The sequence below is a fragment of the Schistocerca piceifrons genome, chromosome 3 (assembly GCF_021461385.2).
Source record: "Schistocerca piceifrons isolate TAMUIC-IGC-003096 chromosome 3, iqSchPice1.1, whole genome shotgun sequence".
Classification (NCBI taxonomy): Eukaryota; Metazoa; Arthropoda; class Insecta; order Orthoptera; family Acrididae; genus Schistocerca; species Schistocerca piceifrons.
Genome location: NC_060140.1, coordinates 699,353,661 through 699,370,044, shown reverse-complemented (window position 1 = coordinate 699,370,044; position 16,384 = coordinate 699,353,661). Strand labels below are relative to the sequence as shown.

The window sequence follows — 16,384 nt, the reverse complement described above, 5'->3', positions numbered from 1 at the left end:
GCTGAAAGTCTAAAAACATGGTGATTAAAAGTACCCCATAACGTGCTTTACATGTTGCTGTGATTTTCAGAGTATCAGTAACATGTAACTGTACGTATATATGCAGAATCTAAGATCGCAGAAAACTAGTAGTGCTGACTTGCTAAGACTAAAAAAATTAGATTTAGAGAAGCGAGCAGCAGTAAGTGATACGCTACTTGAGAGCGTGGCATTGTTCACGAAGACATCGTGGTGGAGCGCCGACTTCCCAGAAAGCGTGCCGCATGACAGCCGCTCATACGGCAGTTTCATCCTTTCAGTGTCTCACAAGGACACAACACCGCTTGGCTTTGTCACTAGTGCCTGTCCACATTACATCATGCCTAAGTCACATACTCCAGCCAAAATAACAAGTTAACTATACAGGCTGCATACAAACACTACTGACGACATTTTAAGGTTGTTCACACCTATTTTATGAGTATTTCGGTGTACAGGACACGTGGTGTCCCGCGGCTGGTTTCAGGGAAGTTAAATTTCTTTTTTTTTTTCTTTACCCCATTTGTCTTTGTGTATTTATTGCACTGAAAATCTCTGGAGATGTCAATGTCTTGCACCGTGCCCCTTATATGGAAACAAACTTGTTTCATTCACTAACGATACTAGCTGTAGACCACAGTAACACCCACTTCTCTCGAGGTCCTCAAGTTCTCTCTCGGGTTTGTTTTCCCCGCAGCGTTAGTAGCGACAGACAGCAGCATGAAAAGGTTTACCAACAAAGAGGTGGCGATTTCGCACCTCGGGTATTGCTTCAATGAATGCAATACAAGAGAGGCACGTGGGCGGTATACTGAGCTACTCCCACACCTACGGCAACCACATCACAGTACTTTTTAATCTTTTAATCTTTCTGAGGGTTGTTTCATTATTCTGTCTCTTATTATACACTCCTGGAAATGGAAAAAAGAACACATTGACACCGGTGTGTCAGACCCACCATACTTGCTCCGGACACTGCGAGAGGGCTGTACAAGCAATGATCACACGCACGGCACAGCGGACACACCAGGAACCGCGGTGTTGGCCGTCGAATGGCGCTAGCTGCGCAGCATTTGTGCACCGCCGCCGTCAGTGTTAGCCAGTTTGCCGTGGCATACGGAGCTCCATCGCAGTCTTTAACACTGGTAGCATGCCGCGACAGCGTGGACGTGAACCGTATGTGCAGTTGACGGACTTTGAGCGAGGGCGTATAGTGGGCATGCGGGAGGCCGGGTGGACGTACCGCCGAATTGCTCAACACGTGGGGCGTCAGGTCTCCACAGTACATCGATGTTGTCGCCAGTGGTCGGCGGAAGGTGCACGTGCCCGTCGACCTGGGACCGGACCGCAGCGACGCACGGATGCACGCCAAGACCGTAGGATCCTACGCAGTGCCGTAGGGGACCGCACCGCCACTTCCCAGCAAATTAGGGACACTGTTGCTCCTGGGGTATCGGCGAGGACCATTCGCAACCGTCTCCATGAAGCTGGGCTACGGTCCCGCACACCGTTAGGCCGTCTTCCGCTCACGCCCCAACATCGTGCAGCCCGCCTCCAGTGGTGTCGCGACAGGCGTGAATGGAGGGACGAATGGAGACGTGTCGTCTTCAGCGATGAGAGTCGCTTCTGCCTTGGTGCCAATGATGGTCGTATGCGTGTTTGGCGCCGTGCAGGTGAGCGCCACAATCAGGACTGCATACGACCGAGGCACACAGGGCCAACACCCGGCATCATGGTGTGGGGAGCGATCTCCTACACTGGCCGTACACCACTGGTGATCGTCGAGGGGACACTAATAGTGCACGGTACATCCAAACCGTCATCGAACCCATCGTTCTACCATTCCTAGACCGGCAAGGGAACTTGCTGTTCCAACAGGACAATGCACGTCCGCATGTATCCCGTGCCACCCAACGTGCTCTAGAAGGTGTAAGTCAACTACCCTGGCCAGCAATATCTCCGGATCTGTCCCCCATTGAGCATGTTTGGGACTGGATGAAGCGTCGTCTCACGCGGTCTGCACGTCCAGCACGAACGCTGGTCCAACTGAGGTGCCAGGTGGAAATGGCATGGCAAGCCGTTCCACAGGACTACATCCAGCATCTCTACGATCGTCTCCATGGGAGAATAGCAGCCTGCATTGCTGCGAAAGGTGGATATACACTGTACTAGTGCCGACATTGTGCATGCTCTGTTGACTGTGTCTATGTGCCTGTGGTTCTGTCAGTGTGATCATGTGATGTATCTGACCCCAGGAATGTGTCAATAAAGTTTCCCCTTCTTGGGACAATGAATTCACGGTGTTCTTATTTCAATTTCCAGGAGTGTAATTTTGCTCCTGTGTAGCCACAGCCCCTAGAAACTTTGTGAAGAAAAAATGGTCAGTGGCAGGCTGTATTATTACTTATTCATTGTAATATGGGCCGATTTAGATACTTACGTCAAGCACCTAAAACAGGGCATACCAACGTGAAACACATTGAAACATCAGTACTACGTAAAAACCTACAAAAAATAATAACAATCTTGTTATAGAAATGACACAAGCATTTACCTCTACTTGCACGTGAATGCACATCACATGATGTATCACATTAGACGCCACATTTTTACATAGTCCATATCTACCACCATATGTGAAGTAAACCATGTCATTACATTTACATGTCCACATGACGATACATGTAAGCTATAGCCACTCGCCAAGTAAACTGACAGTTACGGTCACCTGTTACTCAATGTTGTCACAGACATACTTCACACATGACATCGCTGACTCTCGTCTACGACATGTCAGAGTGCATAAATATCTGCTTTCACGCGCCAGAAAAGGTCAACATATCTTACAGTCCAAAACAGGAAAACAAATGAGTCAGTTAAGAGAAACAAACGTCTGCAACCAGATATATGAAGTTCAAAATGCTGTACATAGCACACAGAAAAACTAAAATTTCATTATATTCAAGCAAAACATTGTCAGTTTTACATCCAAAACAGAATAGCGTTACTATCATAATATCCAAATTGCACTGATCTAAATTATAATGACATTAAATTGAATGTTTACAACATAAAGACATATCTCTGCATACCTATTGCTAAATAAATCCACTTTTGAACACTCGTAAAATAGTTACCGGTATGATTATGCATTTATGTATACATTGTACATCTTGTATGCAGACGAGGATGGCTATAAGCTTTACATAAGCGGCACATGTCCCTAGAACTCTACTACATATTTATAGCAATACATAGTCGGTGATTTACGTGAAGTATTACTCTCAACACAGATATAAAACAGCTATTCATAAAAGGAGCATTATAAAAAGATACTTAAAACGTAAAATCACATAGCGACATGAATTAAATCCTGCATTTTCCTAAAAGTAGGTTTTCTAAAATACATATCTGATAGTAAAATAAGAGCAGAGTGTCAATATAAAGGAAATTAATCTATACAAGCATAACAGGGAAAGGGAGGGCTCCATGTTTTTGTTGTTTACGTGTACATTACCTGAAATCTGTCATATCTATGTAGATTCTTATTCTTTCCCTCCAAAGCCGGCCGCTGTGGCCAAGCGGTTCTAGGCGCTTCAGTCCGGAACCGCGAGACTGCTACGTCGCAGGTTCGAATCCTGCCTCGGGCATGTATGTGTGTGATGTCTGCCCGCATCTCGTTGTCGTGCGGTAGCGTTCTCGCTTCCCACGCCCGGGTTCCCGTGATCGATTCCCGGCGGGGTCAGGGATTTTCTCTGCCTAGTGATGGCTGGGTGTTGTGTGATGTCCTTAGGTTAGTTAGGATTAAGTAGTTCTAAGTTCTAGGGGACTGATGACCGTAGATGTTAAGTCCCATAGTGCTCAGAGCCATTTTTTTGTTTGATGTCCTTAGGTTAGTTAGGTTTAAGCAGTTCTAAGTTCTAGGGGACTGATGACCTCAGATGTTAAGTCCCATAGTGCTCAGAGCCATTTGAACCAATCTTTCCCTCCAACCTCCCCCCTCCCCCAATCTTCCCTTAGAATATTTAATAATTATATACACGTAACTATTTTACTGGTGTTCAAACGGGGATTTATTTAGCAACAGGTATGCAGTGATATGACTTTCTATTGTAAATATTTTAACGTATTTTTATTGTAATTTAGATCAGCGCAGCTTAAACATTTTGATAGTAAAGCTATCAGTCTTGGATGTAAAGCTGACAGAATTTTTTAGCCTGAATATGACAGAATTTCCGTTTTTCCGTTTTCTATGTACGGCATATTGCACTACGTGTATCTGGTTACAAACGTTAGTGTATCTCAATCGAATCATCTGTTTCCTTATTTTGGAACGTACTATATGTTGCGCCATCGAAGACATTTAAGCCCTCTGACATGCCGTAGTCGAGAGTCGAGGATGTTATGTGTGAAGTAGGTCTCTGACAATATAGACCAGAGTAACAGATGATTGTGACTGTCAGTTTACATAACGAGTGCATAGTGGCTGCAGCTTAAATGTATTGTCTTGTGGTCATTTAAATGTCATTACATGGTTTCATTCGCAACTAATGATAGGTATGGATAATGTAAAATGTGGTCCCAAGTGCGGAACAGAAACTTTAATTATGTGCCACGTCTAATGTAATACATGACGTGATACGCAGGAACAGGTAACCAGAAGTAAAGACTATGTCATGTTTATAATAACATTGTTATTACGCCTTGTAAGTTTTTACAAAGTATGTACTGATATTACAATATGTCCCACGATGATAATGACATAAATGTCGAAATAGGCCGATGGCACAATTAATAAGTAATGACACAGCCTACTACGAACCGTGTTTTCCTTCTTTTTTTGTGTTGTACCTTACAGACATTTTCTTTACTGTGAAATTGTGTTCACAGAAACAAAGATAATTGTAGTAACAAACTGAATGAATCATAATTACATTATTACTCCCTAACGAGCCACTGGAGACTAAGAGTCCCTTACACCAAAGTGATCACGAGAAGCAAATCTGACCACCAGGATTGTGACAGCAGCTTCTGCACCAGTAGAGGACGGGACTCCTCCTGTGCGTTGCAGAGCTTCCTAATAACTAGAATACCCTGGACATCCACGACAGGCTGTATTCCCAGTTTCTTGTTGAACTGAGTCATCCATAACACTTCATGTGTAGTTTTCTGTAACTTTTACGCAAGGAAAGACACATGGACTGGTGGATGAGTTGAGTTGTAGAGCTCGCCTTTGTTGTTTCGCCACCTCAAAAATTTCCAGAGTTCCTCTTATGTATTTGGTGATCGTCAACGTTACGTTGACAATATAAATCAGCAACGAGCAGTTTCAGAAATATCAGTTTTGAGATGTGCGCACTGTTGAAGGCACTAGCCTGGAGTAGCGTTCAAACCACTAGTCCGATTTACATTTCCCATTACCTCTGTGAATACCGAGACTGTTTTCGCAACGACTATTGCTGACGCCCTATTCCATTCTAGTTCAGTTTACCTAATAATCCGTCAGTAATAAGCACTTCATTTCTTCAGATGTTTAAAAGTGTCACACTATCCGAAGCACAAAGAGTTCTTCTCGACAGTTAAAGGAATCTTAATTAGCGACTCCGGGTTCTTCAACAACGTCAGAAGCCGGATGTAGAAGGCTGATGTCTCCAAAGGAACTGGCTCCCTTACATAACGAAGCAGCTTTCACTTGTATAGGTTTCGCTTCGAATTAAGAGTTTCGTAGCTCAGACAAAACGCAATTCGCCTCTCTCTTCGCTGATGGATAGGGAACAACTTTTTCATTTCCTAAATTAAAGCGTTTCGGTGACAATTGGCAGATACAGCAAGTGTGAAGCGTGCACTGTGTAAACTTAATACTCTCTCTGATCCAAGGCACACTTTGCTCAGCCAAGTCCACCGCACCCGTTGTTTCAGTGAAACAAATGGTTTATTCCCGAATTATCGAGGAATTTTCAAGCTTTTGCAAGTTCACAGCCTTGCATCTCTTCTGAGAGTATGAGACATACACATGGAACTCACAATGAGTTTTAACATACATACCTCTCTTCAAAACAACCCTTGGTTCACTCTTATTGGATAATGTCTCTTATATACTACCCTATTTGGGAACACGGGGTACTCCGTAAAGCCGAAAATCGAAGGTTTGCTTTGTTTGTGCAAATTTTGCGACATACGGCCGCCATGAATGTCGTGACAGCACTACTATAAACTTCCTTCATTTTTAATATGAGTACAAAATGATAGTGTTATGTCTTTTTTTAGCAGAGTTATATGCGAGATTTCCCAACTCCATCGCTCGGTGACCACCGCGTATGACTGCTGTGCGAAGGACGCAGGTACAATACCCGGTATTACCAAGGATTTTTTATTGGAGGGAGGACAGGACCGGAGTAAACTCAGCCTCGCGAGGCCAATTGAGTAGCTACTTCAAAGAGAAGCAGAGGTCCAAGGTCAAGAAAGCCGGAGGAGCTGTGTGCTGCTCCATACAACAGATGACGACACGGCGGTCGGTCGGTGCCGATGGGTTCATCAGGGAGCTTAACTTGTTTTTATATGTAAGATTAAACCTTAACTTTCTTAGTAGTTCAGAAGAAACCTGCCACTGGAACCGTGCATACCACTCAAATAAAAAGTACGTAAAAGTGTCAAAGAGAGCTCCTTGTTAAAGGGAAAAAACACCGACAAGACAGAATGACATATCTGCCGAAACTATATATGTGGAAATCAACGCGCACATTCACTTATGGTTATCAGAACCTAACACAAAACATTATTTCAAGCCTCTGGCGACAGTTCAGTGTCACAGGAAATACACTAGGTGGTCAAAAATCATGGGAAGGGCATTACACCTTGAGTCGGTCGTCGGCTGCTGAAATCACTGCAATGCATTTACCTCCTTGACGTAGCTCTCCCATGCGTATAGGTGGCGACCTGACTCATTGTAGAGCTTGACGTTTGGCTAAATGCAACTCAGTTTTATTGCTTGCTGCTCCTTAGCCAATATAAATGTTCTGAAAGATTTTATGGGTCCTTTTATTGTCACTGAAGGTTTCAACCGCTAAACCAATATCAAACGAACTCTGAGGAAGCAAGTCCCACTATGGCAAAATTTTTGTGTATTTTTCACAAATATGCCATCTGACACAAAAGTGAAGTACCCAGAAGAGGTGGAAGAAAAGTAACTTTACGGGATGAGAGGGTATGTGAGGTTATATCAGTAATTAGAAAAACGAGTCGAACTTATAAAGAACTTGACAGTATTGAGACTTTTTATCAATATAAAGTTGCACGCCCTCTCACCTGAATGCACGCACTGAGTCGGTCGGTTGTCTAGAGTGCCAAAGCTACGGTCCTCGATATCCTTAATACTTGAGCTGGGATGGAGTTGATGCCTGAGCTGGTCTCGCACACGTTCTGTGAGGGATGGATCTAGGGATCTTGCTGGCCATCTCAGTATCACGTAGGCAGCTCACGGAAGCAAGTGCCGTGCGTGGATGAGCATTGTCATGTTGATTTCCGTGTCGTACCGTTGTAATGTCAGTGTTCCCTCAATCACTACCACCCGCGAACCGAGGTCATACTCGATAGCTCGCCACACCATCACGTCGGGAGTACCTCCCCTGTGCCTCTCCAAAATTCTAGAAGAATGAATCAGACCTCTCCCCAGATCGCCATCGTACTCGACGACGAGGTTCGCCCGGGGTTTTCCAGAACCGTGATTCATCGCTGAACACAGTGCGACTCGATTCATCAACAGTCCGTGCTTCCTGGTGACGCCAGCACTCCAAACGCAGCCTTTTGTGTTTTGACGTTAACGGCAGTCTACAACTGTGACGATAAATCTATAGCCCGACTGCTCCAGTCTCCGACCAGCGGTGCTAGATGACATAGAATGCTGCAGGGAGTCCATGACTTGTTTTCCTGCGGCGGGTGCAGACAAGAATGAGTTACGTTATGTTTGGTGCACAACACGACGGCCGGCCGGTGTGGCCTAGCGGTTCTAGGCACTTCAGTCTGGAATCGCGCTACCACCATGGTCGCAGGTTCGAATCCTGCCTCGGGCATGGTTCAAAAATGGTTCAAATGGCTCTGAGCACTATGGGACTTAACATCTGAGGTCATCAGTCCCCTAGAACTTAGAACTACTTAAACCTAACTAACCTAAGGACATCACACACATCCATGCCCGAGGCAGGATTCGAACCTGCGACCGTAGCGGTCACGCGGTTCCAGACTGAAGCGCCTAGAACCGCTCGGCCACATGGGCCGGCGCCTCGGGCATGGATGAGTATGATGTCCTTAGGTTAGTTAGGTTTAAGTAGTTCTAAGTTCTAGGGGACGGATGACCTCAGATGTTAAGTCCCATAGTGCTCAGAGCCATTTGAACCTTTTGAACAACATGACGGTTATCAATATGTGATTATGAGACGAGTATGCCTGCCCTCGCGTTCCCATGCAATCCAGCACTGGGCCACTGTCACACCTGAATGCCCCACAAATATGCATGTTACACCATTCGGTAGGGTGGCTAAATGGAGACTCACAATTAGATCCCTTCCAAATTCTCTCAGGTGCTGATAATGCTGTATCATACGAGTACGCAGGATCTGCGCATCCTTCAGTCAATATTGGATGCTGATCACTCCCCTTGTATATACTACCAAGCCTGGTAACAGTGCTCACCATGAACAACATAAATGCCCTCTGATGATTGCTCTACGTGGCATAGAGTATTCCGACTTAAACCATTTACATACCTGTCAGTGTTCTTTACGTATATAAAGCTGTACTGACATCTTCTGGGTGCTTCACTTTTTTTTGTCAGGGAGTGTATTTGTCATTAGGTAACTTGCTTACACACAGTTCATGTGTTTGATAATTGCCTGACGGCCGAAATCGTCAGTAAAACAAATAAAAGGACTTAAAGAAGAGGTAGCTGAGGAACAATTTTATCTTTCAGTCAATGCGTCTCGTCACACCTCTGCGACACACTGTCTGACAGTTTCTCAGGAGTAAGATCCACTGGCAATTGAAAACATGGACCACCACAAAGAGAAAATGTTAGACCACCGTCGACAATCCGAAACAGCTCAGGGTAGCCACATCCTCCATTAACCGTTTTTGTGTTGTCGGCAATATTTTTTACTTATGCGTATCTTCAGTACCAGAATTTGTTTAATTACACGTTTTGTACACTGTCGTATGCCAATTTCTCCTGCAAAACTTGCCTATATCATGTTCAAGAAATTTTCTTTCATTTCTTGTGCCCAACTTTCCGTACACATTATCTACTTGTATTTGCTAATGACCTATTAACAGTGTTCTACGACAAAACTGAAACACTCCGATTACGTTACTGCTAACATTACACAGAAGCTCTGCGCGCAAAATTTGTATGTAATGAGCAGCATGTTCCTCCAGTGGTTTCCCCCCAGCTGTCGAGTTTGCGGATAACACCTTGGCTGACCTCTGCCGTCGCACAGACGTGTGTCGGTTACGCAAGAATCCGCAGAAGAGCGTTGCCTTGCTGGCGGCAGCGTTGGTGTGTAGGCCATGGGCGTTCCGAGGCACCAGTCGGCCATCGGGCGGCTCATTGCTTCGTCTCGCGTCTGCCAGCCAGTCCGTTTCCCTTTTCCTGGCTGACCGCGAAGCGCCGTTTTCGCCGCCTGTTGGCAGCAAGGTCGATGTCGTCGAGCGCGACCTCACGACACAGAAGCGGAGGATCAGCGACTTCCTGTACACCACGCACGCAACTCTCTCTGCGTGTCAAAGGAAGTGTTCGCGCGAACGAGGATGCGATGAGGCCCGGCAAGGGCTTCCGGCCACCCTCTACCGCTAACACTGTCACAGCCAGAATAACATGCCGATCCCCGTGCAGATGTTGGATAAGGCCAGGGACAAGAAGAAAAAGAAGAAACGATGTAAATTTTTTAGGACATCCGACTTTTCACGTACAGTTCAAGTTCCAATTTTTTTCTATTTTTTGAAGCACTATCTCAGCATGTCAATATTATGAATCGGACTGGAATTTACTTAACAAAAAGAATTACGTCGTAGTTAAGGTTGTACGCTCGGAGAACTTTGTGGTTCTGAGAAAGAAGTTCTGCAATTCAAGCACAGTACTTGTAGTACCGTAATCGTTTAGTCCCGACCACGTACAAACCAATATGAAACGTTCCGTCATCTATCCAAGTTCCGTCAGATGACAGTTGAAATATCGTGACATGAAGGTTTTCACGCTTTTTTCTGGTTAACATTCTTCACAAGTTCGCTACCGAGTAGAAATGGACAGTTGATTTTCTCATTCTGTTCTTATATACTTGGAGTGTTCAGAATTAATGAACACTACAATTTTTCCGTGTTCACAGAAACCATTTACTGAAAAAACGGATACAGATTATAAAACAGGCATTCCCCGCCAATGTCTGTGCATTTTTGCCTTTATTCTGACGGCATCTGTATTTGTGTAAAACACTATTCTTTGCGGGTATTCCGGTGCCAGTGGTGGACAATTGCATGAAGTTCTTCGTTGGAGGTGAACTACTTACCCCGCAAGACGTCTTTCATTGCATCGAGTTGCGCATAGTCACTAGGGAACAGATTCGATTAATGTGGAGAATCCAGTAGCACAACAAATCCTAGGTCGTTGGCGGTGGCAATGTCCTGGCGAGTGGCATGTGGTCGCCCGCTATCGTGTTGGAGCAGAACGCCACGGCACGGCGTTGTTGAATCCGACGGCGGAGTTGCCGCAGTGAACTACAATAAACGATCGCTGTTGAGGATCGTCTCGGGATGAAGCCAATCAACCAGCACTATCCCTTTGTGATCCTACAACACAGTCGATATTTGTTTCTGCACTAGTAATTCCGGCTGTGACTTCTTAGGAAAGTCTTCCAGTACGTTTTTTCTTTTCTTTTTTCTTTTTTTTTTTTCGGCACAGTCCACGCCACCCTGAACTCTAATACTCCACGAAACACGGGTCTGCAACTTGGTGCTGTTTCCCCAAATAGCCGGCCGATGTGGCCGAGCGGTTCTAGGCACCTCAGTCTAGAAGCGCGCGACCGCTGCGGCCGCAGGTTCGAATCCTGCCGGACATGGATGTGTGTGATGTCCTTAGGTTAGTTAGGTTTAAGTAGTTCTAAGTTCTAGGGAACTGATGACTTCAGATGTTAGGTCCCATAGTGCTCAGAGCCATTTGAACCATTTTTTCCCCAAATATGGCTCTTAATCTCATGTGAATTTCTAAAGGAGTCACTTCGTCCCTCCAACGCTGCCCATACTTGTCTGCTTCCATGCTGCCTTATCGATGTCCACCAACGTACTCGCAAGCCGGAATAAGTGCTGCTGCAATCGACTTACATTTCAAATTGCTACTCTGCAGGAGTGCCAACGAATATTGTACGATCTAAATAAATTGATGTACAGTACTTTCACTCATCACATTTGATCCGTACATAGTTTAAATTTAACGAAGAATATAAACAAATTTGAAGTTTTATGCCACCAAAATCTTATTGCGTAATCGATTTCATATATGGCGCGATTTTCAATTGCAATGCTTATTTTGAACAGCCACTGTAGGCGAATGAGAAGCTTTGTGGTTTTCTCACTGTCGATGCTGAACGCATAGTGAGGCAGTGTGAGTTACTGTTCCCTTTCCGTCACCACGCCCATACAACAAGAAAACGGTGTACAATGTACAAGCCAAAGTATCCCGTAGATACACGATAATTAACTGAAAACAACTGCCACCTGATATTACAATGTCCACAGTTGCAATGTACGATTCTCGTGTTGCGCTACAACTGGTGTTGTGTTTCAGCATGAGCCGGCTGCCCCTCCTCGTTTGCCTCGCGGGCTGCGTCGTCTCGCTGGTATCGTCGCTGCCCCTGGCGCCGGAACAGCAGGAAGTGGTGCAGCTGCCGCTGGATATACAGGTCAGTCTGCTAACTCTTTTACCAGACAGCAGTGTTCAGCAATCTGCAACTCCACGCCCAGTGTGCAGTACACGTTTGGTATCGTCTTGCTCACGTATCTCTATTGTTTTTAAGTTTATTTCATTTCGTGAATACTGCCATTTGGCTGGAGTGTTAACAAGTTTCAACATGAAAGAGGGAAATAAAATACCCTGACTTTGCTGGAAACACCTCCCAGTATAACAGTGTGCTTCCGATATTTCGCCCAAGTCGTCGTTTTCCCATTTTATGCACAACCAGTAATCCCTTCGACAATTCTTTAAACAGTCGAACTCCCATGCGTAAAACAGCTCCTTTTTGAGAAAAGTCCGTTTGTCGTGCACCTCAGCCTTTATGGCATATCTCCTGAGCTATGTGTCGTACAATGATAAAATTTTTCAGATGTCGATACGGCTGCAAAATATGTTGCGAAGAGAGTTAGTAATAAAGACATAATAAAATAAAAAGATAACCCCTATGCTGATTTTTTATTGCATTAATATGTACAAGGATTAACTAAGGTGTCACACAACATGTCCCTCCGTCTTAATCATTCAAGATCTTTTCTCAATGTGTTTCATGCGGCATCTACAACAGTCTTGACACAAATTCTCACATTATGACAATAAAGAAATGTGTGTGTTTAACGAGTATAATTCAAACCTATGTACATTAAAATTTAATATCACAATACACAGAGGGAATGGTAATGAAATATACACATTCATATTTTCTTCCCTCATGCAACTAGCTATACGTTTCCTTATGAGGCTTACTGAAAAGAACAAATAAACTATATAAAAAATGAGCTGGTTATTGGTCCTAACTTCCCCCAAAAATTGGATAGAAAGACCTTTTCACTTTTAACACACCACGCGTTAATGACGCAGTTACTGGCACACGAAATAGGGGCAGATGACGCGGTTCAGTTTGTGGGCCGACTGTCGTTGTCATCTGCTGCTGGCTGTTTCCGCCACAACTGGTGAGTGCTGTCGTCAAGGCAGGTGTCATTCAGGGAACACCTGTCCAAAGTGACACGTCGCTGCATTTTCATTACGTGATGCAACGGCTGAGGCAAGTTAGTGGACTTCCTCGACCAACGTTCTTTTATTACTCAGGATCTGGCAGTTTCTCAAGCAGGCGAAAAAAGATGATTGTTGGGCGTTTAACTCAGAGGAATAACTTTTCTTCTGCTGAAAAACATTTATTTACTTCTGAGGGAATTTCCGCTATGTCTTCTTTTTCGTCACCTATGAATTCCTGAAATAATGACTTTGACATCCAAAGATTATTGAAAAACTTAGTTTGTTCCAAAGCAGTATCATCAAATAGTGTGTAACTTCTAGTCAGTCAAATAACATAAATAGTATATCCTTCTGTTCTTCTTTTCTGAAAACAGTGCAGGGAGAAAAAGTAATTCGTTCGATGCTGTTTACTCAATCGATTACTCCCCGATGAAAGGTACACAATTATTCACAAGTTGCGTCATCAATGGACCAACTCGTGAACGCTCTTGTAACGAGAAAAATCACAGTTGAAATCACACATGGCGTCACCGGTTGTTTTCCACTAATACCGGCTAGAGTTTTCACATGAAAAGCAAAGAGTTCAGTGATTTTTAACGAAATTCTCTTCCAATCTTTATCCGCCTTTATACTACTCCATCGTTGCCATTTGCGCTTCGTTGCGCTGGTAACAGTGTCTTTTCTGAGTGACAGTGAAAGCTGTACTGGTAATCGCCACTAAAGCGCCGTCACAGTTTCAAAACACGGAAGATGTTCCTTTTAATGAACTAAATTATCACACTCCAACTATAACTTCGTTGCTGTCACGGCAATAACAAAAATAATAGGAGATTGGAGACGGGATGGCGTATTCACTAATGGCAGCACAACTGTTTAATCAGGGTAAGAGGCGAAAGGAAAACTTCAGCGCAAGATTTACCAGTAAGTGAGCCAACACTTAGATCCAAAGGAGAAAGTCAGTGGGTGAAGAACTCTCCTTGGCTGTCAACAGCCGACTGGCATGAGTAGGTCTTACGCCACAATCGTGTCGAAACGGTGCAATCACTTTGTAACGGTGACTTGTCTTCCTGTGTGACGCTTCACAGTAACTTGCCGCAACGATTTGTCGACTGTTACGATGTCTGTCTTCTGTGTGCTATCACCACAGTCATCACACATGATTTCTGAATGATTCAGCAGTTCAGCCCCACTCATGTGGCTGTCGTTTTACGGAAAAGTTAGCAAAAAAAAGTCTGATCAGTGTTATTTGTCACCAGAGATGTCATCTTTCATCTCCCTACTTCCCAGATTTAGGAAAACATTGTCTTTTTTTAGGTATGTGATATTCCAAACCGTCTGCCTCACTGTTGCTTTAACATCTATGATAAATCCTGAGCCGGCCGTGGTGGCCGTGCGGTTCTAGGCGTTTCAGTCTGGAACCGCGTGACCGCTACGGTCGTAGGTTCGAATCCTGCCTCTGGCATGGATGTGTGTGGTGTCCTTAGGTTAGTTAGGTTTAAGTAGTTCTAGGGGACTGATGACCACAGCAGTTGAGTCCCATAGTGCTCAGAGCCATTTGAACCATTTTTGATAAATCCTGATTTTTTTTTTACTGGTCCACTAGTTCTATGGCTGTAAAAGTGACACCTAATTGCAACTGATTTGTATCACTAATTTCATTTCGCTCACGTGCGTAACTAATTTAACAGCTATGTAGATTCATAAGTCACATTTAGATGAACGCAGTAACAGAATTTTCTAAACTGCGACGAAAATAAATAATGTCGCAAACTCGAGCAAAAATTTGGTACTAAACATCACAAAAAACTGAGGAGACTATCAGTCTCTCCATCAGTCTGATAGACTTTCAAATGTCATTCCATATGTGCATCATTTTGTCTTTAGGTGTCATTTTATCTTGGCGCTGTCAGTGACATCTATTTACTACTGTACTTTTTAAACGTAAGTACTACAGTACAACTAGTTTAATGTTTAAAGCTGTCAGCCAACACTGAACGCAATTTTCAGTGCTGTCAGCCAGCTTTAAACTGTATATTCTGATGATGCTCTCGTTCATTTGAAGAGCGATACCGGTAAATAAAAAATGCCAACTGCGACTTGTAGCTGTTTGCAAAAACTTAAAAAATATTTAGAGCAATATTTGCACGTAAATACAGCGCACAAAAGGTTAGTCACCTCCAGGAGAGACGCTAATACCGTGTAACGCCGCCTCTAATGCTGATAGCTGGCCGGTGTGGCCGTGCGGTTCTAGGCACTTCAGTCTGGAACCGCGTGACCGCTACGGTCGCAGGTTCGAATCCTGCCTCGGACATGGATGTGTGTGATGTCCTTACGTTAGTAAGGTTTAAGTAGTTCTAAGTTCTAGGGGACTGATGACCACAGTTGTTAAGTCCCATAGTGCTCAGAGCCATTTGACCCATTCTAATGCTGATAGCGGCCTCTAATGCTGATAACGGCCTCAGTCCAGCCAGTAAGAAAATCCACAAGTTTCCGCAGGTATACCATTACAGCTGAAGACACTCTGTGATGATTAGATCCTACAGACACAACAGACTGCGGGGCTGTTGATTCCTATGCTTTATGCGCTATTCCAGACATTCCCAGACAGTTTCTGTTGGATTGAAATCGAGTAATTTAGCGACTCAGTCGAGGTCCCTGAGCGTTCGTTGAACTAGAATCGTATTATTGCAGCCCTGTAAATACCTGTATTATCATTTTGTAAGACGGGGTTGTCCACAGTACACTAACTGTGAAGATGTAGAAGAAAGGGCGATACTTAGTCTTCGAGAATGTTGAAATAAACATCCCGGTTTATGTTCACAAACAAAAACACCGTCCGGACGAACCTTGAAGTCCCAACGGTAGCTACCGGCTGCCGTGTCACCCTCAGCGCTTAGGCGTCACCGGATGCGGATACGGAGGGGCATGTGGTCAGCACACCGCTCTCCCGGCCGTTGTCAGTTTTCGTGACCGGTGGTTTCTGTTCACGGTTATCCGAATAAGCGGTCCCATGGTACGTAAACCATCCCTATGCCCTCACAGAATCATCTCCAGGCTAAACTACACCGTGAGATAAGCTCCTTATTACCAATAAGGAGCTTATCTCACGGTGTAGTTTAGCCGTCAGTGCACTCGACGCGTCATTAGAAGTCAGTCAAACCCTTTAATCGTAGGACCACACCACCTCCAGTCAGCTGCTGTCAGCTTTCCGTGTTGTGAGAAATAGCCTTTCGCAAGGTACTCGAGTCCAAACACCCAAAGCATACATTTCCCTTCACAGTGTTAACTCACAAGTTGGTTGAGATGGAGCTGCATCGATTGACATCAGCAATGCCCGTTGGCGTGACATTCGTCTCTAGACCGTGTCAGTAAGATATTTTT

The 16,384-nt window shown here is 44.4% G+C and overlaps 1 protein-coding gene across 1 annotated transcript in view; it reads left to right on the top strand.

The window, feature by feature from the left end:
* Positions 1 to 16,384, top strand: part of LOC124788976 (putative lysozyme-like protein) — a 161,117-nt gene that overhangs the window by 46,719 nt on the left and 98,014 nt on the right. Inside the window, exon 2 of the mRNA XM_047256265.1 lies at positions 11,846 to 11,960. Coding sequence (XP_047112221.1) covers positions 11,847 to 11,960 — 114 coding nt within the window. The 5' untranslated portion in view covers position 11,846. The remainder of the gene's footprint in view (positions 1 to 11,845; positions 11,961 to 16,384) is intronic.